The following is a 22,882-nucleotide window of genomic DNA, read 5'->3' on the forward strand; positions in this document are numbered from 1 at the left end:
CCTACAGCAAACAGTTAAATGAATAAGGTAAACAACATGCAGAGAGTGATGGAAGTACAACCTACAGCAAACAGTTAAATGAATAAGGTAAACAACAACATGCAAAGAGTGATGGAAGTACAACCTACAGCAAACAGTTAAATGAATAAGGTAAACAACAACATGCAGAGAGTGATGGAAGTACAACCTACAGCAAACAGTTAAATGAATAAGGTAAACAACAACATGCAGAGAGTGATGGAAGTACAACCTACAGCAAACAGTTAAATGAATAAGGTAAACAACAACATGCAGAGAGTGATGGAAGTACAACCTACAGCAAACAGTTAAATGAATAAGGTAAACAACAACATGCAGAGAGTGATGGAAGTACAACCTACAGCAAACAGTTAAATGAATAAGGTAAACAACAACATGCAGAGAGTGATGGAAGTACAACCTACAGCAAACAGTTAAATGAATAAGGTAAACAACAACATGCAGAGAGTGATGGAAGTACAACCTACAGCAAACAGTTAAATGAATAAGGTAAACAACAACATGCAGATAGTGATGGAAGTACAACCTACAGCAAACAGTTAAATGAATAAGGTAAACAACAACATGCAGAGAGTGATGGAAGTACAACCTACAGCAAACAGTTAAATGAATAAGGTAAACAACAACATGCAGAGAGTGATGGAAGTACAACCTACAGCAAACAGTTAAATGAATAAGGTAAACAACAACATGCAGAGAGTGATGGAAGTACAACCTACAGCAAACAGTTAAATGAATAAGGTAAACGACAACATGCAGAGAATGATGGAAGTACAACCTACAGCAAACAGTTAAATGAATAAGGTAAACAACAACATGCTGAGAGTGACGGAAGTACAACCTTCAAAGCTGCTTTTTATCTCTGCATATGACACTACTGTGAGCTGCACTTTACAAACTACTTCAGAAAGGAACAGCAACATTCATTTGAGGATTTCAAGATGTAGAGCATTTGATAAACTGGGAAAGCATTGATGCTCATCCATTACAAAAGGCAGCTTTACTACTAGGGGCTGAACTTCTTACATATGCCATATAACATGATTAAGGCATGGAGAATTGTTATGATGCCACATGACTGACTTTAAGGAACAGTAATTACAGAACTGCAAGAGTTGCAAGAGTTTTAAGGCTGAAACAATCTGAATAATTATGAACAACACTACATATGCACAAGTAAAGTGGTTAACCATTCCATTTCTGCAAGCTGCTTATACCCACAGCTAGAACTCACTCTGTAAAGAGCTGGTTTGTGTCCTTGTGATGTTGCTAAAATATGCCTATTTCCAGCCTTACTGCATATCTTCCTTCATAGAGATTCTCCCATCTAGCTGTGATTAAAATACAGCAGAATCTTCACAAGCAATACGTATATGGACCAGGAACCTACTGGTTTATTTCTGGAATTAAGCTACCATTTTAACCATTAGCAGTAAAAATGAGTTACTATACTAATCTTTCCAGCAGCAAAGCTAGTAATCACTATGTTCATAATGGACCAACAGGCAATTTTGTCCTGGTAGTGAAGGCATGCAATGTCCATAGCACAGATGACTGATTTCTAAAATGTACATTTCAGGCACCAGCAGAAGACTGTCAGTCAGTGAAGAGCTATAAGGTGTTAACAAGCTACTTCCTGTGGTACAGGTTTGATTCCTTCAACCTTCATTTGCCTACTGTGCGACCTTAAGCAAGTAATTTAATCAGGCAGTGCTTGAGGCAACTGGGAACTTGAGCTAGGTTCTTTAATGGTCTCCTAAACTGCATGCTTATCTTTAATTATTAACTATATGTGAACCCAGAAAATGGATTATTATTTTAAATAAAGGAAAGGGGGCTAATTGAAACACTTTATGCAATGAAACTGCCTGCCTTACAACAAATACTGTGAAAGATGTAATCGCATAAATAAATTATGTGACTAATTTCATTACAGAAAATCTAAACTCAGGAAATGTAAAGCTTATAAAAAAATGCCCAAACAGAGATATATCAGTGTCACCCAAAATATTTGATGTGAAGCTGGCAACGTCTTTCAGCTAACTACTTAAGTTCATAGGTTGGTACTAGGCTATCAGCCCTAGGGCCTATACAAGCCTAGCCATAACACTTCCCTGGCTATTTCTTCCCACACTATTTACTTCCCTGGACCCCTGTCTAACAGGGCGACTGACATGATCCCTGGGGTGAATTTCCTTTCTCCCATCCAATCGTCAAGGTTCCTTTTGAAGAGAGCCAAAAAGGCACTCTGCTTGACATGTATAGGCAATCTATTCCAGAGTCTGGGGAGTCTCTGGGTCAGGAACCTATCCCTCCAGCATGTTTAGTTTATTGTGATGACAAGATTTAGATCCCTGGAGCATGTGGCTTTGAGGGATTGGGATTTCTTTAAGTGTAGCATGTCCAACAGCTCTGGGTTTGACATGGCCTTGTATGTTAAGCAGAGATTGCCTCTGAGTAGACGATATGCGACAGAGTATAGCTGGAGTTTTTTAAGGCAGTCAGCGTACGGCATATGCTTTAGGGCTGTGATTCTTTTAGTGAGGTAATTCTGCGGCCTTTCCAGTTGTTGCAGATGTCTTGAGAGGTACATAACAAACAGGGCTTTGTATTCTATAATGGATCTAATGAGGGATGAGTACAGTGGGACAATGACATCCTTAGTGATGAGGTGCACTACATAGAAGGATTTCCTGACTGTTGTGGTGATGTGGTTATTGAAGGTGAGACCACTGTCCACCTGTGTCCCTAAGTCTCTTATCACACTTTCGGTGTTTAGTGTACTGCCACCTATATGGTAATTCACAAGTACATGTTTTTTCCCAAAGGGGATAATTATACATTTCTTGGCACTGAGCTTGAGCCCATGGCTCTGGCACCAAGCATCTGTTTCTGTAAGTCCCTTTTGTAGAATATCCACATCATTTGGGGATTCAATAATGGCTCCCAGTTTGCAGTCATCTGCGAACTTTGTTAGCCAGAGTCCCTAAGTGTTGGCCTGTACTTCAGAGAAGTAGATGCCAAACAAGAGCAGTCCCAGGACTGAACCCTTATCACTTGTCTGGAGCTGGATTTGGAGTCGGCTACTTTTACAGTGTGGGTTCTATCAGTAAGCCAGTTAGCAACCCATTGGGTGATGTAGGGATTAATGCCCAGCTTAGTAAGTTTATCTATGATTCCAGAGTGGGGGATGGTGTCAAAGGCCTAGGCACGGTCTAGATAGGCTGTGTGGACCACCTTACCCTTGTCCATGGCTCTGGAGACTGATTCAAAGAAGTCAATCAGGTTCAGGAGACAAGATCGGCCCTTCACAAACTCAGACTGGGTGGGATCCAGTGTTTGAAGGTTGCCAATGTCTTTGTTTATAAGTTCCATGATAATACACTCCATGGCCTTGCAGATAAGGCTCGTTAGACTGATGGGATGGTAGTTTCCGGGATCCAAGGTGGATCCCCCCTTGTGGAATGGGATAACTGTAGCTCTGTGCCACTTAGTGGGCATGAAACCTGAGGTGAGGCTATGATTAAACATGACACTTAGGTAAGGTGCCAGTTCATATTGTAGTTCATGTAGTACACAGCCCGGGATGTCATCTGGTCCCATGGATGCTGTATTCTTAGCTTTGGAGAGTGCGTTTTTTACCTGTGTGGCCGTTATTACCAGAATTTGGTAATCTTCCGGTATTGAGATGGGCCATTTAGGGGTGAAAGGGGGGTGAAGTTGGCAATGAATCGATCTGCCAGGATATTGGCAATATCCTTGGGATCAGTACATTTAATACCATTCTGTTTTAGCTCAGAGCAGATCTGAGCATTGCCATTTAGATTCTTGACATAGTTATAGAATGCCTTGTGGTTGTCTTTGGAATCTTTGGCAATTTTATTTTCATAACTAGCTTTGGAGGATTTTATGAGGGATCTCAGTTTCTTACTAAGGCTGGTAAGGAAGTTTTTTGCATCCTGGGATTTTCCTCTTTTCTGCAACAGTTTCTTCCTTTTGTTGTAAAGTTTGTTTATGGCAGGGCACAACCAGATTGGCTTCCTTTTTTGGAAGAGAGCATCTTGGTTCTATTTGGGATGACATGATTCATGCATGAGTAGATGTGCTCGTACAATGCCTTAGTATAGGATTCAGCAGTTGAACTTTCAGTTCCTGTCTGCATGGGTGTCATGAAGTTTGTCACTTCTGACTTGAGTAGCATGAAGTTGGCTTTGGAAAATTTTTTTATGGAGGTTTCCTTACTGGGGGGTGGGATGTGGATGTTAAGGGTGATTAGCTTATGGTTAGACCTGACTAATGAGGGGGTGACCATAGGTGTGGAGCATCAATTTTCCATGTTGGTAATGACCAGGTCTAGGATATTGAAGCTCCTGTGGGACTATGGATTAGTTGATCCAGGGCATTGGAATTTATGAATTCCAGTTGGGCAAATGTGTTGGTACATGAGTAGTTTTCCCAGTTAATGGCAGGGTAGTTAAAATCACCCAGTATTAGGGTGTTTGGTTCTATCTTAATATTTTCCAGTATGTTTAGAAAGTTGTAGTGAGAATCTTGGTGTTTGGTGGGGGATCTGTAGCAAGCTACAATTTGGATTGCAGTCTTACCTAGTGTTAGTTGCACCTGGAGAATTTCAGATGCATTATGTTGGGCAACTAGCTTGGTGGTGTGAATACCCTTGGTGAATATTGATACTCCTCCACCTTTAGTGTTTCGGTCCTGGTTTGGTGGCTGAAAAGTGTGGTAAGAGTTGTAGCCTGGTCTGCTTCATTAGACCTTCTTTTCTTAACACAAGCCTCTGTCTGTTGCTAAATGTGTAATTAGGAGTTCACCCTTGAATACAAGTGAAATGATGCAACCACTCACTGATTAAGGGTACCTACAGTTCTGCCAAGTCATCATCATCATCATCTACCTCCTTTTTATCATTTTCTGCATGTGGCTGAGCTGTTGAATCAACTGACCCCACCTCTCTTGATTCAGTGCTGCTCTCCCATCTTCTTTGACAGTCATGCCTGACTTCTGCAAATCTTCTCTCGTACAGTCCATACATCTTCTTGCTGGATGTCCTTGTTTTTTCCACTTGAGTTTATACTATCTTCTTCAACAAAACATCTTCTGCTTTCCTGCACATGTGTATGAACCATCACAATCTGTTCTCTTTGACCTTCTGTGCAATTGAAGCTACTTTGCCTTCTGCTCAGATGTCATCATTTCTTTGTTGGTTCCCATATTGTGCATCCTACTACCCATCTCACATACTTTATCTCCATTACCTCTAGCGTTTCACTTGGTCTGACTTCACTGTCTGGGTTTCTGTATTATACAGAAGTACTAGAAAGTGGGAAACATAACCCGCGGTAGTGGTGCTGCGGTAGCGTTGTTGCCTCACAGCAAGACGTCGCGTTCGTTTATCAGCTAGAGCGTCTTCTGTGTGGAGGCATGCGTGAATGGGCGTGCCTTCGTTGAAGGTTGTGCGTCAGGGCTGGTAACTCGGCATGTAAAAATCCACTACCGAACATTAGTGGACCGGAGTTCCGCTGTGGCGACCCCTAACCGGGATAAGCCGAAAGACACAACAACTAGAAAGTGGGAAACATGTCATTACCAGTTCCACCACTTGGGAAAGAGTTCTATTTGCAGACTAAACACAAGTGTCGGATTCTTTTCACTTGTTATCAGATGAAAAACTGCTTTGCCCACCCATCAATACAATAAAATATCCACACTAAGTTCCTTAATCAGACAGCTTTCAAAGTGATGTACTAAACAGAAGAATTAGTTTTAAAAAGGTATCTTCCTCTGGGTGGTAAAATTTCAGACATAACTTTTACTTTATATATTCTGGGAAATACTGCAGAGTGGTGTGGTTTATGCTAAATGCCAAACTGCAAGTGTCAAACATAACATTACATCAGGATGCTTTGCATGACAGGTCAAAGAACGTGAATTATCTTTGCCCTTAGCTGAGAAATCTCCATGACAATGGTGGTGTGGAGATGAGAGGACTAGACAACTTTAGTTAAAATCTCTAGGGAAAAGACATCTTTTAACACTTTTTTGTTCCAAATTTATACAAAAACAGAGAAACTAGGTTCAATGATAGTGTGATAAAAAATATCACATTCCACCTATTCAACAAAAAAGTCTAGGTGGGGAATAACATATGTTTAACATTATTCTGAGCACCCCCCCCCCCAAAAAAAAATATCAACATGGAAAGTAAAAAGCATACTTACCTTGTCACCTTTATTATGCTATTAGAAGACAACAGCATCTATCTTGGATACTTCCCCACGAGGAATTAAGTATGGTGCATTTGACCTTAATATACCACAGTAAAGTAAATCATCTGCAAGTCCATACACATTACTTTAGTTTCCACAACTGCCCCTCACATTTGCTTCAAGGAGAAGCCAAATGTAGATGTCACAAGAGAGTTCAGTCTCCTGTGGAAAAGCATTAAATATCCATGAACTGCCTATAGCTCTCACTGTTTCTGGGAGGAAAATAACATTCAGAAGGAAGCATGTTTGTGACTACAGAGATTTAAAATGTCTGTTTAATAAAAACCTTTACCCACTAGACAGACCTTTAGCACAATGACTTCTGGTGGAGAACCATTCATGTTATCACATGCTGAACCTGCCAGACTCAAATCATCAAGATTCAGCCTCTTCTCCCACAGTGCTGTAGCCTCACAGGTAGTTGCAATAAGTAAAGTGGAGTGGAGAGGATGTCCTCACATTGGGAAATAATAATGTGTAGTCCGTCAAGCTCTGTGATTAAGCTCTAATATCAGCAAAAAAAAAAAAAAAGAAAAAAAAAGTTAAGCACTTCAGTAGGACAAGACCTGATCCTAACAAATGTGAAACACCCCCAGCACTGTTTAGCTCTGGTCTCACACTAGTCAGTAAGAAATGACCTTGTCGGCCAGCAAACCACAGTGACAGAACTCAAAACAGCTTGATTTCAGCCTGCTGTTTATACCTGCAACTGACTTAGTCTTAAAAGCTTTATCAGATGTGTTGGAGTTCATCTGACTGACTCACTAAGTGCTTTACTGGCTTTTGAAAGCCAGCAAAACACCTTGCACGTTTTTTTCTTTTTTTTTCTGCAACTAGTAATACATGCAGCAAATAAAGCTGTATGCAACACAAAGAATTATGATTGTGTATCCGACTGTAACCCAGTATTATGTGTTCCCAATATGGATGCAATGATTCATCTCTTTAGCAACTCTCTTACGGTGAATTTCTGGTATCCATATCTCAAACACATAATAACATGGTTATGAAAAGAGACCCAATCATAATCCTTTATATTTCACTTAATTTTTAGCAGGTGAATCTTCTTAACTTCTGGTTTGATCAGTTGAGTTATGACAATCTGTGATGAATCCTTGCGTCTTCTTTACAGTACATATCACCTCGCAGAAAGACACTTTTGTCCCATATCCTTAACTTTGTCACAGCCTTTTATTTACTATCATGTACAGTTTATTTTACTTGGCATCATGAAAAGATGCATTCTCCACTTTAAATACATCCTCACCATCATCTAGGTTGACTTTTTCACTAGCCACTGATTTAATACAATGTTTTTTGGCCCTCAGTAAACCACCTGCTTTATTTATTTATCTATAGTTGTTTCTCAGGGTAGATCTTAAAGTTTCATCAATTTCACCTTTCTTGTAGTACCACACAGTGTGTTTATACTCACCGTAACAGTAAATACTCAAAAAAGGATCACTGCTTTGGTGTGACTCTTTATTCATAGGAATATGGTGCAGGTGAACATCTATCCCCCTGGCCTGACTTCAGAAAACCCCAGAGATGAGTTGAACTATGAGGATGTTGGTAGAACATTTGGCTAAAAAGCATGGTAAAACTCAACATTTTCAGTACTTTTCTGACTTTTACAGTCATCAAATGTGCCCTGATGTCTGCAGATTATAGATCTGGTACTGCTGCTATGGTGGCCAAAGCCACAGTTATGAGGCTTTCCTTTCCTGTTCCAACCTGGGATACAGAGCTCAGATTGAAGTATCCCAGAAACCTAAACAACAGGCTCTATGGTATAAACACAAACTACATCACTTGTGACACTGCCCAGAGGTACAGTAAGTGGTAAGTGAGGAGAGTAGTTGATCTCACATTTTATGGATCATAACCACATTAGGATGCAGTGAAGGCTAGATGTAGTTATCTCACAGATAGTTTGAGCTTTAACATTTAAAATAAACTCCTGTGATGCCTGCTTCCCTGATAGAGTTGTCCTTAAAATGTGTTTTTACAATGTTCATAGCAAAAAAAAAACAATGTAGGTAGACAGCCATTTAGAGAAGAGTTTATTTTGATACTGATCTGCCTTGCTGGGCATAAGGAAGACAAATAGCCAATCTGTTTATCTGAAGTTCTTATTATTTGCCTGTAAGCTGAAAAGGACTGCCTAGACATGTGCGTGATATCACAATTGAGCTCTGCGAGTGGGACGGAAGACTGCTTGTATTTATTTTTCAAGGACTGCTGCTGCTTGAATGAGCTGAACGGCTGCTTGAATGGTAATATATTTATTATCTGGTCTATTTATGAGCGACTGCTTGAATGGTAATATATTTATTATCTGGTCTACTTATTTGTGATGCAAGTTGAGGTAGTGAAGCTTAAAGGCTGCTTTTTATAACACTTACGTGAGCTGCTTGAACAGTAATTTATTTTATCTGGTTGAAATCTGAAATCCTGTAAACAAACTTGCAATTGCTTATTTTATTATCTGGTTGAACCCCATGAATGGACTTGCAGTTCTTGAGCTAGTCTAGTCTATTTATTTGCAATGGAAGTTGAGGTAGTGAAGCTTTTTAAATCAATTTTATTAGGACTTGCTTATGTGAGCTGCTTGAATATTTTATCTGGTTGAAATATGTGAGCTGCTTGAATATTATCTGGTTGAAATCTGTTATTTTATTATCTGGTTGAACCTGGTGTGTGTGTGTGTGTGTGTGTGTGTGTGTGTGTGTGTGTGTGTGTGTGTGTGTGTGTGTGTGTGTGAGAGAAAATGCCCCAGGTGACTATACCTGGTGGCTAGAGATACTCATGCTCAAACCCTGTACATTGGGTACAGGTAAAAAGAGCCTAAAGTCCCTAGCCACCACCACTTGTGAATTTATGCCTATATTTTTGTTCTGTTCCTCATAAAATCTGTGGTTTTCAGAATTTTTGTGGCAAATCACTGAAGGATTGACTTCACCAAGTAATGACAGGCATTTGAATTTCAGACTTCATATTCTTCAGAAAATAAATGGTAACACAAAACCTTTGATTCTAGCAATGTTCTAAGTTTATAAGCTCAGTATTTGAAATGTGTCCCTAGTTCGGGGTTGTATTCCCCCATTACTGGCTTTGTCCAGGTTTTTGTATGCTAAGACATTGAGATCTATAGTTAGAAGTGAGAATTGAACTCTGTATTGGCCCATTATTGGCTTTGCCCAGGTTTTTTGTGCTAAGAGGTTGAGAGCTATGGTGAGAAATGAGAACTGAATTCACTAAATGATAGCAATTTAAGTTTCAGTCTTCCCATCTTTCAGGAAACTGCTGATTTGGCATAGTGGTATGTTGCTCTGACTGTAGTGCACAGGGTCCTGGGTTCAAGACTTGACAGTGAAATGCATGGTGGTAACACAGCATTTTATTCTAGCAACTTTCCAAAATTATACAAGCAATGTTTAAAATGTGTCCCTGGTTTTTGGCCTTTTGCCCCCCCCCCCCAAAAAAAAAAAACTGAAACTGAAAATAAGTGTGAGAAGCTGTGCAAGATGCCTATGGCTTACACTACTGTCACTGTATATATATATATATATATATATATATATATATATATATATATATATGTATATAGACTTTTGTGATGGAAATGCTCTGAATAGGGCAGTTCTGTCATTATTGGTTCATGCATTTTGTTTCACTGCCTACTGGTAAAATGTTCAAACAATAAATTTAAAATGTGCTCTAAGTCTTACAAGTGTGCTGTATTATACAAGGAATATAATTTAATAAAGTCAGGAAGGTGTATCAAAGAACACATGTATGTTTCTTGTTTTGTGTGCAAGGCGCCTATCATTTGAAAACAGCCCAAAGGTAATCGTTATCCACCACTGGCCAGATGCATTTTCTTTGGATGTGGTGTGGGTTTCAATGCTGTTTCAATGACTGTGAGTTTCAAGGGCAGAGAAGTTTTAATGCTAAGTCTATTTCATTGTGAGACAGTATTGCTTTGTTTAGCATATGTCTATTAGTGTTTGTGCATTATGCTATAAAATGTAAAAATAAAATCCAAATAATCATTGTAGGAGTAAAGCAGTATGCACACATTAGTATTTATGGTAAATGGGGCAAAATAGCCAGGTAATGGGATATTAGAATGGCTGCAGCGGGACCCTGGTGCCATATTTTGGTTGTCTGTTCTTCAGTTTGCATTTGAAAGTTGGTGTCCCACAATACCATTGTAGTGGGCGTGGTATGCAATTATGCATGCAAATTTTATGTTAATCAACTTACAGATTTGTACCTATTTTTCATGGGCCTTGTCCAGATTTTTGATGTTTCCAGGTTGAGTGGTATGGTTTCCAATAATGAGAAGATTCTAGGTTTGATTACTGGCTAACTAACAACCATTAGTCTAAAACTTATAGAAGTGGATATATTCTATAGTACGTGGTAACATTCAAACAGCTAAACAGTGACAATTTATTTTAAAAAGTTAATGTGTCAGGAAACTACAGAAAAGTATTTGATATGTTTATTAGGCAGATCACAAGGAACATAATGACGCAGGTTTCACAAAGAATTTCAACATTAAGGAATTTATGAACAACTGTGTGGAAACCTTCAGTGCTGCAAAGGGTGATAACCAATATGTACTGGAGAGTCATTATACATTTTTAGATAAATTAAAAACATTATCACTTGTAATTAGTACATTGTAATCACAGATTACGTTACATATATTATAGAAACTATGTGTTAAATATATGAATATCTTCTTCTTCTTCTTCTTTCGGCTTTTTCCCGGTTAGGGGTCACCACAACGGATCACGTACCTGCTCATGATTGGTAGTGGAGATTTACGGGGCCGAGGTGCCAGCCCGGCACCCAACCTTCCACAGAAGGCACACACACACTCACACCTAGGGCCAATTTGGAGTGTCCAATCCACCTACAGCATGTCTTTGGGATGTGGGAGGAAACCAGAGAACCCGGAGGAAACCCATGCGACCACAGGGAGGACATGCTGACTCCACACAGAAGGCACCCCAGCCAAGAATCAAACCAGAGAACCTCTTGGTGTGAGGTGGCAATGCTATAATTTTCTTCTAAGAAAAAGTTATTTTCAAATTATAGGATACATCAAAAGATTATATTTTTATAAGACAGATTTGCATCAAAGTATTTTATAATGATTTTCCAAAGCTTCTTGAAGGGGAATATCAAAAAGAAAGTTACTAGTTATCAGTTAATTTAAGTGACATGAGGAAAAAGTTGGTGGAAAATACTTATTCAGATACAAGGTAGAGTTAATTTGAATGAAAAAGAGAGAAAATATATGAAACTAGAGTCATTTGAGCACAAAGTGAGTATATTGGTAAGGGGACTAACATACACATCACTGAAGTAGTTTAGACAAAGATTAGGTAAAGGCCTAGTTGCGTGTAAACACATGAGGGGCATAGTTGTAGCTGGCTCATTTTGTGCCCAGTGCCAGTCATGTAAATTCTACCCCACCCCGTTTTGTTCTACAGCAAAAAAAAAAAAAAAGGACCCGTGACTGTAAAAAGCGGATTGTTCCACTGGCTTCCTTACAGTCAATGCCATGACCCCTAGCTATACAACAGAACAGCAAAAAAAAACTTCTTATGACTGTGGGAAGCCAGTACACCCCCACCCCACTCCCAGCTCTTCAACAGAGAAGCAAAAAAAAAGCAAAAAAAATTGAAAGGATTTTGACTGGGCTGAGACAGCAGGATGATGATTTTTTTCAATGGCTACCTTTCAGTCAAAGCAATGGCCCCTTTATCTCTTCAAGAAAACATTTCAGCTGTCTTTAGGATGCTGATTGGTGTGTCATCTTTTTTGTTCCAAATTTATACAAAAACAGAGAAACTAGGTTCAATGATAGTGTGATAAAAAATATCACATTCCACCTATTCAACAAAAAAAGTCTAGGTGGGGAATAACATATGTTTAACATTATCTCTCTGTAGTCACAAACATGCTTCCTTCTGAATGTTATTTTCCTCCCAGAAACAGTGAGAGCTATAGGCAGTTCATGGATATTTAATGCTTTTCCACAGGAGACTGAACTCTCTTGTGACATCTACATTTGGCTTCTCCTTGAAGCAAATGTGAGGGGCAGTTGTGGAAACTAAAGTAATGTGTATGGACTTGCAGATGATTTACTTTACTGTGGTATATTAAGGTCAAATGCACCATACTTAATTCCTCGTGGAGAAGTATCCAAGATAGATCCTATCCATGCTGAAGCACTAAAAAAAAATTGCTTCTTGTAGCAGCATTTCATTACTCAAAATAACACCATCTAACACTTTGCACCTGGGGGAATTGCTCCCTTTGCCTCTACCTTGCTACACTACCAATGAGGTAAGTTGTAAAGCTACTTGCCTACTATTATTATGAGATCCTAACACAAGCAGTATTAAGACTACTTGTTTGTCTTTCGGCTTTTCTCGGTTAGGGGTCACCACAGCGGAGCTCCGGTCCACTAATGATTGGCTGTAGATTTTCATGGTGCTGAGTTGCCAACTTGATGCCCAACCTTCAACGAAGGCCTGCCCATTCACACATGTCTTTTGGAACGCCGCTCGACCCGCTGGGAGGACATGCAGACTCCACACAGAAGGCACTCCCTGCACTCTAGCCGAGAACTGAATGGGAGAACCTCTTGCTGTGAAGCAACAACACTACCACTGCACCACTGCGGATAAAGTAATATAATGCATCAGGCAAAGGTAGGTGTGGCATAAATTACATTTTTATGTTTTTGCATCCAAACAAATGGTCACCGACAAAATATAGGTTACAGGTTTATTTTACAATGACTTACAGACTGATTTGTTTATTTAAATAAATTTAGTGACTTTCTTCTTTTAAAACTAAAGGTGTCAATGGTTACAATAACCTTACTGAATTCTAGCAATAGGGAACACAACTATTTTAAATGCTCATTATAATATCTCTAGCTTAAATGTAAATGAAACATGATGAACAAAGACATTGCCAATCAGCTTTCCATGTGTATTTGTATATGACCCAACACAGATTTTGCATAATAATATCACAGGTAACATTCTTCAGGTGTCAGCTTGAGAAGTAACATGTTTATCGGGACAAATTATATGATTATCTGAGAAAACAAGTAGTAAAAGTTATTTAATGGTACAACATATAACAAATCAGGCTTCATTTGTTGCAAAATGATGTGTTTATCACTTAATGGTTAATGACTATGAGACATGGAAAAATGGGAGAATACTAATAGCGTATTACAGACTTTACTTGACCTAACACCACTAACTAAATATAACTTTCATATGTTATTTTTACATGTCAGAGTTGTGAATTTTAGTGCTAACTAACTGCAAGGTATTAGCTAGTAAGGAATTAATCACTTGACAAAGCAAAGAAGTAGGTAAGGAGCTACTTAAAGAAAAATATGAATGATTTTTGCTTGATATATCTGTGAAAGGAGAAACAGCCTAAATTGTGTGCTGGTACAATACAGCAGTTTAATTAAGGTCTATCAGAAAGAAGATATTCTTCCAGTTATTTTGACTGTGCATGTGAAAAACAATTATACAGGTGATTTCAGGATTTTAGAAATGTTGTTTTTGCTTATAAAATTTGCCCTAAGTATAGATATTAAGTCCTCATGTAGAATCAAGTAATCTAAGACTAAGTCAAGTTTTTACACAAAATTAGGATATGTACACTGTCTGATGGATAAATCAGACTTTTCACAGAGAGCATACCTCATGCTACTACTATATTAGTATAGGTCTGAGTAATACAATCTGACCTTTGACAAGTCTATGTCTAGATTACAAGATTTAAGTGGCAAGAATATTTGCTAAAAACTTTGGTACTTCACAAATGCACTTTGATATGTGTAAAAAAAAATTTGGTATGACGTCTAACATTTGAAATATTTGATATTCTATCTAAACATTACTGACGAGAATAATTCAATCTAATGTGGCTTTCAAATTTTGCATCTTATTCAGTATAGCAAAAGAAGACAAAGCTAGAGCTGAACAACAATTTAAAAAATGTAAGTTTGTTTTAACAAATTTACATATTTAATGAAGAAGTTGTAGACCAGGAGAATATTACTGGAGTTTCAGAAAGAGCCGCAGTGCTAGGGGTAAGAGCTGTGTTAAAAAGTGGCTGTTAAGCAATGCAATAAGGAAACATGTCTTTAAGAGGTAATGTGCATGTCTCTGAATCAACTAACTACCACTAATGCTAACTAGCACTTTCCTGTGGTAGCTAAGGCTGGCAGCCCATGTAGCATGTTGGCATAGGACACCTGCCAGTTATACTCATATACACATATACACATTGTTACACACACACACACACACACACACACACACACACACACACAGCACATATACCTCTTACCTATCCCAAGTTGACAGAATGCCCCTGACGTGTCTTTGTATTGTTTTGTGCCTGTTCTCATAAATCAAGGATCCTTACAGAATATAAATAACGGCAGACAGAGTTTCATTCTCCTTACTGTTCATAAAATACATAGTGCTGGCACACATGTTGCTCCTTTAACTTTCTATTTGAGTTCCACTAATAGTTTAAATATTCTCCCTGGGTTGTCTAAAGTTTCTGCCAACTTTGCTCCTCCTACATGGACACACTCCTACCGTTGCCCTCATTCATTGAACCATGCAGGTATTAAGTTCATACTCATTATGTAAAACAACCCTAACTACACTAACTGATTAGCTAACATAGTGGGTCAATGCTACTGCTTTCTGGGTGCAGGGTCTGAAAACTTCTCTGATTTCAATGTACACATACATTTTTTATACAAACAGTTCGGCAATATTTTAATGTGTCCCTGGTGTCTACTGGTGGTGCAGAGAACTAATAACCTCTGTTTGAGGTTTGAATCCTTTTTAGCTCTTTCAGGGCACAATATACCGAATATCCCTGGTGTCTAGCGTTTTCTCAACCCATGTCATCTTTCTTTTGCTTCTTTTAAATGGCTTTAGCACACCATATGCAGAGTACCCTGGTGTATAATGTTGCCTTCCTAAATAATGTTGCAGGATATGCTCATTAGTCTAGGAGAGTAGGCAGCTATGACAAGCATACACACAAACACACACACATACACCCCCCCAACCTAGCATCTCACTAAAGTGCCTCACTAAAACCCCCTACTGCAACTTCCCAGGTAGACACACAGTCACACATACACTCACACACACAGCCACACAAATACAGAAATGCATATACCGCACCCCAACACTACCTGTCCAATAAACTCTGAAGCACTTATCTGTACCTCGACGGGTGAACATGAGCTTTTGGCCTTCGTCATTAACATGAGAGGCTGAGTTATTTTATGCAAGTATTTCTGGGGGACAGCAAATGACTAACTGGCATATGCCTCTCCCAGAATGTCTCATTAGCATTTAGTACTGCTGCAGAGACAGCGCACCGTGGTGCTGCATGTCCTTGTGCTAATAGTAGGGATTTCTCAGAATTGGAAATAGTCACTGGTGTATACTTCGTGTACTCCTAACCAGTAACTTTTCTGAAATGGCTCCCATACGTGCATCTGTATTGTTATTAAGTGCCTTTCTACCTGCAACTACAAATGAGTACAATGCAGGATAACTATGCAATACTAGACATCCTTCAGTACGTACAGAATGTATAACACAAATCTTTATGCATCAAGAAAAGTGAGCAATTCATGCTGGCATTGCTCAAAGGTTGTTTTCCTACATATAAAAAGTTCAGTCTGCATAGAATGGAGTGAACATCCTGTTTATCTAACACTGCATGATTTCAAATACCTGGCTATGGACAAGTGATCTTCAGACACTCTTTTTGAGGACTAATAATACTGTTTGCCAGTAATGCAGCTATGTCATATCAGATTGTCTTATTATCTGTTTATAAAAAGCTTGCATTTCCTGCTTTATGAGAATGTGCAAAAACTGTCCATGTTAATAAAACCACATTTCAAGGGTCAACATTTCTTATAACTTTTGTTTTTACTCCAACACAATTTTCCTGTGCTGCAAGGCAATCTGGATTTTACCTCTGTTTCGCAGAGCCTGTCGCCACAGTATCTTTCCAATCATGCTTGTCCAGGCTGCTTTGATCTCTGTGGAACTGGCTTGTAGAACGTAAGTATCTTGAGACTTCCTCCTTCGAAACCAGATCTCAAAACGTAGTCCACTGTCTCCAACATTTTCTGTCATTCCAATCTCAGCTGTCTGGGATAAAAACAAACATTTTTAATTCTTGTTTGCATGTTAAAGGAAAGCATACATCAGTTGTTGAGACTTGGGTACTAGAAACATACTGGAGATAACTTTCACTATACATCACTTTCGTCAGGAAGTGGATTTGTTTATTAGGTCACAAATGAATAAGTGAACACAAACTGAAAGAAACTTTCTAAAAATTAGTAAAATGTTGTCTAGTAAATTGTGTTGTCAGTAAGACACCACAAAAAAATCAGATGTGATACATTTTTCACTCTGTTTTTTTAGCATTCCTGAAATGGAGTAGGTTACTTGATTAAAACTGTTACATGAAATAAAAAGGAATCCTTTTTAATCCCCAAGGCAGCCTTAGCTAAGAGTTAAAATTAAGAAGAGAAGTTTGCAGGGGCCCTCCTGCTCCCTATTTAGGAGGAAATGGGGGATTTTGTCCTTCATAGAAAACTTGGCTATTTTTTTTCTGATGTCATTTCAACTGGTTTCCATTCGATATTTACATGACACTAATCATGCTAGGGAATGAGGGATGGGACAGCACAGCCTGCAGCTGGTGTGCTTGTATATGGAGTGTTCAAATACTATGATCTTTGAAGAAATATAGTTTTTGGATACTTGGACTAGACAAATCAGTTGTCAATAGCTAATATATTCATAAAAATGACCAAACCTGATTTGTTGCTATACAAAGGGAGAGAGTGTGACAGTTCAGCTATCGTTATTTGCCATGCTAGTATAGCAACAATGACCGTGTAGAATTTTTTTCACAATTAAGTAACTCTCAGCATTAAAATGATGTACATCCATACCACACCATAACACAGATATGTTCATTTTTCAACAATGTTTTAAACTGACAACTACAGGATTTTGAGGTTCTGCTTATCTGCTACTAAAATATACTGTGTTTTTTATGCCGTGTTCATCATTGTATAGCCTTTTAGAATCCCAAGGCATCAGTGCAGATGTAAAATGAAAAAAAAAAAAAAACAGTTTTATCTTCAGTGTCCATACACCACAGCTGTACTGGATACTTTACATGCAGAGGGTTGTGGTTATTGATTATCACCCAAACAAAATTAGTTTCTCAAATGTGACACTTGTCAAGGCTTAGTTCGGACATGCATTTTAACAACAATGTTCATAATATATACCTACATTAAATCTTTAAGAATTGTAAAATTGGATCTTCTGCTATGGCATAGAAGGATAATGCCATAAGAATAGACCGAGTCACCCAAGTTTGATTGTAAATAAAGTGTCAGAGGCATTGACAGGGAGAAATAGGCGCACCTACCCAGGAGAGAGCATTCATTTAAGTTGTCCCCAAAGGGGGATGTGGTCTATAGAGGGGATTAGCTCTTAGACAGAAGAGAAAAACACTGGAGAGGGGGAAAAATAATGGTAGATCATTAAATAAAATTGTCTCCAACTGAAACAGTCACTGGCATGACCCCCCCACCCAGGATGCCCTTAAGATCCATGCCAGCCCAGCCCTGGGCTGGAAAAAGTCTGGGGTGGAAGGACAAGCTGGTAAACCTGGCAACAGAAAATGGCACTGGGAAGGCCAGACATCTTGAAGTGAAAAAAAGGAGGGTGGAATTATGAAACTGGGAAGAAAATACAAAAATAATTCAAAGATCTATACATTTTACTTACAAAATACAACTGTTTCACTGAACAAGGAACTGACGGTAACAATATGAACAAAAAGTATAAATGACTATAATATTAAAGAAAAAGAAAACAGCTAACGTCCCTACAGTAACACAGGCCATGTAGGTGAGAAGGAGACATTTAAAAATAGTGCCAACAAAGAAAAACTGTTAGAATGATTTTAAACACTTTGGGGGACATTTATTTACTCTGAAAAGAAAACAAAACTCTATAGGAAATGTACAGACTGTTTGCATTGCTGACTGTCCTCTAAAGAGAAAATTTTTCTGCCTTCGTATCAAAGTTTAAGTCAAGCAGCCTCTTGACAAATTAGGTTGCTAAGCACATACATCACTGCAGCCTCTCTAATTTTTAGTTTCATTTTTGTTGTCCCACGCCAGCCTGGCCATCCAGACCTATGGTGCCCTATCGTCCCTTTTTTTCCCCTTCATCCTGTTACATCAAAACAACCAGTATCACCCCCAATGGGGAGATGTCCTTTGGGACCTGTCGTCTTAGAGCTCTTGTCTTTCTCAAAGTAAACAGGGTATGTGTGGGGGCTGAAAGTCATCTGCCAACAGCATTGGCCCCCAGTCAGTTCAGGGATTTTCATTCTATTGTCAGTCCTCTGCCTGCATCCAGTAGGTGAGGTATAATCCCTTGCTAAACCACACACCAATGTGAATGTGTACTTACAAAGACAATATGATGCTTGGTCAAAGTACAAGTGCTGTCTGAAAGACCATTCCTTAGTCCCTTTGCATATGAAGTGCACCTCTGGGCCTTCCTCCAGATGGCATTATAGTACTGGGGCCAAACCAGTTCACTTCCCTAATATGAGGTGAGCAATTCCTCCTTAGTTGTTACCTCTAGTACCAGGGGCCCTAGATAGGCTTGGGTCAGATGGGACTGAGACTGGGATTTATCCCTCGATGTCATCAAGACTTAATTCCATTTTGATCAGACAAGCTGAAGATACACCTAAGTGAACTTGGTGTTTAGGCTCATCAAATGCTTCAGTAAATGTGTCTGGTCTTTTCAGTGTAACTTATTTATGCATGTTCCCATTATTTGTTACCTAAGACTGGCTCACCAAGTACATTTGCTTTTCTTTGGTGATTTGGGAGACTTTGGTTTGGTTTATTTACTTGAAATTGTTAACCAGTGTACAGCACTGATCACATTAGACCAATTGGTTATGCAGTAGTCAAGTATTGAGAAAGTGTAAGTATCAAACCGAGGTCTACGAGCTGCAATGTATTTGTATCTCATCACTCATAACTACTAACTACTGAGATACACTGCCTAAGGTCCAAGCACAGGCTTTTCTCTCTACAGACTGAGAATAATCATTGGCATCTCAGACAGACTTGGTGGCCTCTATTTAACAGTCTAATTCTATATTTGTGTCCTGTTTTACACTGATCTTGCAACCTTGAAAATTCTCCATGTTTATCTACCTAAGAAAGTACTCATCTCAGAAATCATAAAATCTGTCAGGGCCATTCCAGCCATATCAAAGAATAAGTATTAGTCCATTCCAAACAAAACCACACCATTGATGAAAAACTGGTGACCAAAACAGACAGAAAACGCACACTAGAAATATCTTCTAAATGTTTGTTTAGTGCTTTTGTCTCTCATAATCCTGAAACTTCATCAGAATAGTAAATCAATCAATGCCATTTATTTAAATAATAGTAATATGCCAATCAGAAATACAATCTGTTAATCGCAGCTTATTTAGCAAACTTTTGGGGCAGAAGATATTCTATCCCTTGGAGAAAGTCAAGTGTCTTGTTCAAACATCATATACTGGTATATTATCAAAGTCGACTGCAAAGCTCAAGTAGCCTCACAGAACTCAGGCTCCTAGTCTATTTGAAAGAATAACATTCAGACATTATGATGCCATGTGTAATACATTATATTTATAAAGTTTTATGATTTTCAGCTCACCATAATTACAAATAATATCCTCGGTGAAATAAATACATGCAAGGTATATCATAGGAAATAACATCTTTTGGCTTTTCCCACTTAGGGGTCGCCACAGTGGAACTCCAGTCTGCTAATGATTGGCAGTAGATTTTTACGGTGCCGAGTTGCCAGCTCGACACCCAACCTTCAACGAAGGCACGCCCAGTTACTCATGTCTTTCGGAACGACATGCAGACTCCACACAGAAGGAACTCCCCACACTCCAGCCAAGAATCGAATGGGAGAACCTCTTGCTGTGAGGCAACAACACTACCGCTGCACCACAGTGGATCTATAAGGTATATCATAGGAAATGCAAGGCAATTAGAGTCTTACAACCATTTCTGCCTTGACAACGCCCACCCTCATAGTGACCCTCACCAGATATTTAATTATTGCTTGAAGGGAGAAGTTGAATTACACCGCTTAAATTGCAGTGGCAGTTTATTCCAGAGGTGGGGGTGTGGTGTATAATAATGAACCTTTCTCTCCATCTGGTTTTATTTATCTTCTGGTGAAGATTTTGATTCATGATCCTGGTGTTTGTGGGGCTATTTAATTTGTAGACATAAAACAGTTCCTGGACTGTTGGGTCTCTAATGGCTCAGAAGATGAAGCATATACCTGCTCTTAGGAGCCTCTAATACAGTAAGTATATGGAGAGCACTTTGAGACTTTCTTGAGAGCTTAGAGATTTTAAGTTAGTGATCTTCTTCATTACAAACCTCTGAGGTCTCTCTAGTTTCTTGATATGTCAAGTGAGGTACATCCCAAAGGGGACATTTTATTTAGTAATTGGCCTAATCAGTGCTGAATACAGGGGAACAATGACCTGTACAGATACGGAAGATATTCCTTTGGCAATCAGCTGTGCCAGGTGGAAGGACTTCCTAGTGATTATTGTCAAATGGTGAATAAAGGAAAGGGAATTTATGGCCTATGCTGCCTAGCTGGTCTCCACCAACATTTTCATTCTTGACTGGAGCAATGTCTATGGCATAAGTCTTAGGACCAAATATGACGATAACTTTTTAGCATTTAGTCGGAGTCCATATTTTGTATACCAGGTATGCACAAGTATAAGTTCTTGCTGTAGGGTTTGGGCATCTGAAGGTGTTTTGAGAATGACCTTCAGTTTATAGTAGACCACAGACTTGGTCTGCCTGAGTTCTTGATTGGTGGTCTTGAGGTCTGAAAAGTAAATACTAAATATGAAGAGTCTTGGCATGGAGCCCTGTGGTACACTTCTGATAGTATTCATACTCTCTGATGAGGCATCTGCCTTTGTACCAAATGTGTACTGTCTTTCAGCCAGTTTGCTATCCATTTTACCACATAGGGATCAATTTGCAATGTCTTAAGCTTGGTATTGAATGTCTTTGCCAAGTCAAAGTATGCTGTGGGGAATGTATGACCACAGTCGACAGCATGTATTACTCTTTTATTAATGGCATGAGTTACCCTTTTATCAACAGCATGAGTTACCCTTTCAAAGAATGCAAGCAAATTCATCAGATAGGATCTACCCTTCACAAAGCCAAACTGATGCAGGTCTAGCTTGTGAGGTTTTTAATGTCATAGTTTATCACATCAGTTAAAATGTACTCCAAGGCTTTGCAGATAATACTTCCAGGATGAATAGGCCTATAATTTTGGGGGTAAGCGGTACAGCCATCCTCAGGGAATGGCATTACCACTGCTGTGTGCCAAATCTCAGGAACAAAGCCAGTGGCTTAACTCAGGTTCATTATATTTAAGGAATGGCTTTACCGCTGCATGCTTAACACTGTTTGTTAGACATCCAGGTATATTAGCAGGTCTCATGGAGGCAGTATTTTTATTTTTGGATAATAACTTTAAAATATGTTCTTTAATAATAATGGGAGAGGTGTTAAAACCATCAGTGGGATTTGCAAAGTCATCTCCTTGGTGAAGTTTGCACTGAATTTGTTTGCTAGAGTGCTGGCGGTTTACTATCTAAAGGGTGATTGGACTAAACTTTCTGAAATGGAAACACTGAATGCCCTAGTTCAACATTTGAAAATAACAAAAATAAATGTTGAACTGACAACAGTGAATGCACACTAGCATTCGCTGTTGTGGATTCAACATTTTGAATGCAGATCTCACTATAGTGGGTATCAGGAAATGTACCCTTTTCCTCATTGTACTGCGATCTTGGAGTTTGTATATATAAGTAACAGGGGGTGTGGGGGGCACACCCCCCTGCAAAAACATTCATTGCTCATGACCGCAAGTGTAGTATTTTTGGTAAAGTCGACATTCCTGAGATGTCGACTTTCCTGAAGTACCTGGTTCGATTATGTTTGTAGATTTGATTTCTGAAATTTCTGGTCAGAAATATGAACATTTGCATGTTGCAGGTGCGATATTTTGATAGTAAACTGTGCTGGAAATGTCTACCAGGTCAGAGTAGGTGATGTAATTTTGGATAACCTCTGAATAATTTTTTGATTAGTCTTTCGGCTTTTCCCGGTTAGGGGTTGCCACAATGGAACTCCAGTCCGCTAATGATTGGCAGTGAGTTTTTACAGTGTTGAGTTACCAGCCCAGTTCCCAGCCTTCAAGGAAGGCACACCCATACACGCATGCACCTACCTAAATTCACCTGACTGCAGGGAGGATATGCAGACTCTGTAC

At 39.0% G+C, this 22,882-nt stretch overlaps 1 protein-coding gene across 4 annotated transcripts in view; it reads right to left on the reverse strand.

Moving 5' to 3' along the window:
- PLEKHG4B (pleckstrin homology and RhoGEF domain containing G4B) overlaps positions 1-22,882 on the reverse strand; it is a 960,241-nt gene that overhangs the window by 79,608 nt on the left and 857,751 nt on the right. For all 4 annotated transcript variants that reach the window (XM_044065125.1, XM_044065124.1, XM_044065120.1 and 1 more), the window contains exon 19: positions 16,402-16,579. In XM_044065125.1, coding sequence (XP_043921060.1) covers positions 16,402-16,579 — 178 coding nt within the window. The remainder of the gene's footprint in view (positions 1-16,401; positions 16,580-22,882) is intronic.

The sequence above is a fragment of the Protopterus annectens genome, chromosome 3.part0 (assembly GCF_019279795.1).
Source record: "Protopterus annectens isolate FY-2018-M chromosome 3.part0, PAN1.0, whole genome shotgun sequence".
Taxonomy (NCBI): domain Eukaryota; kingdom Metazoa; phylum Chordata; order Ceratodontiformes; family Protopteridae; genus Protopterus; species Protopterus annectens.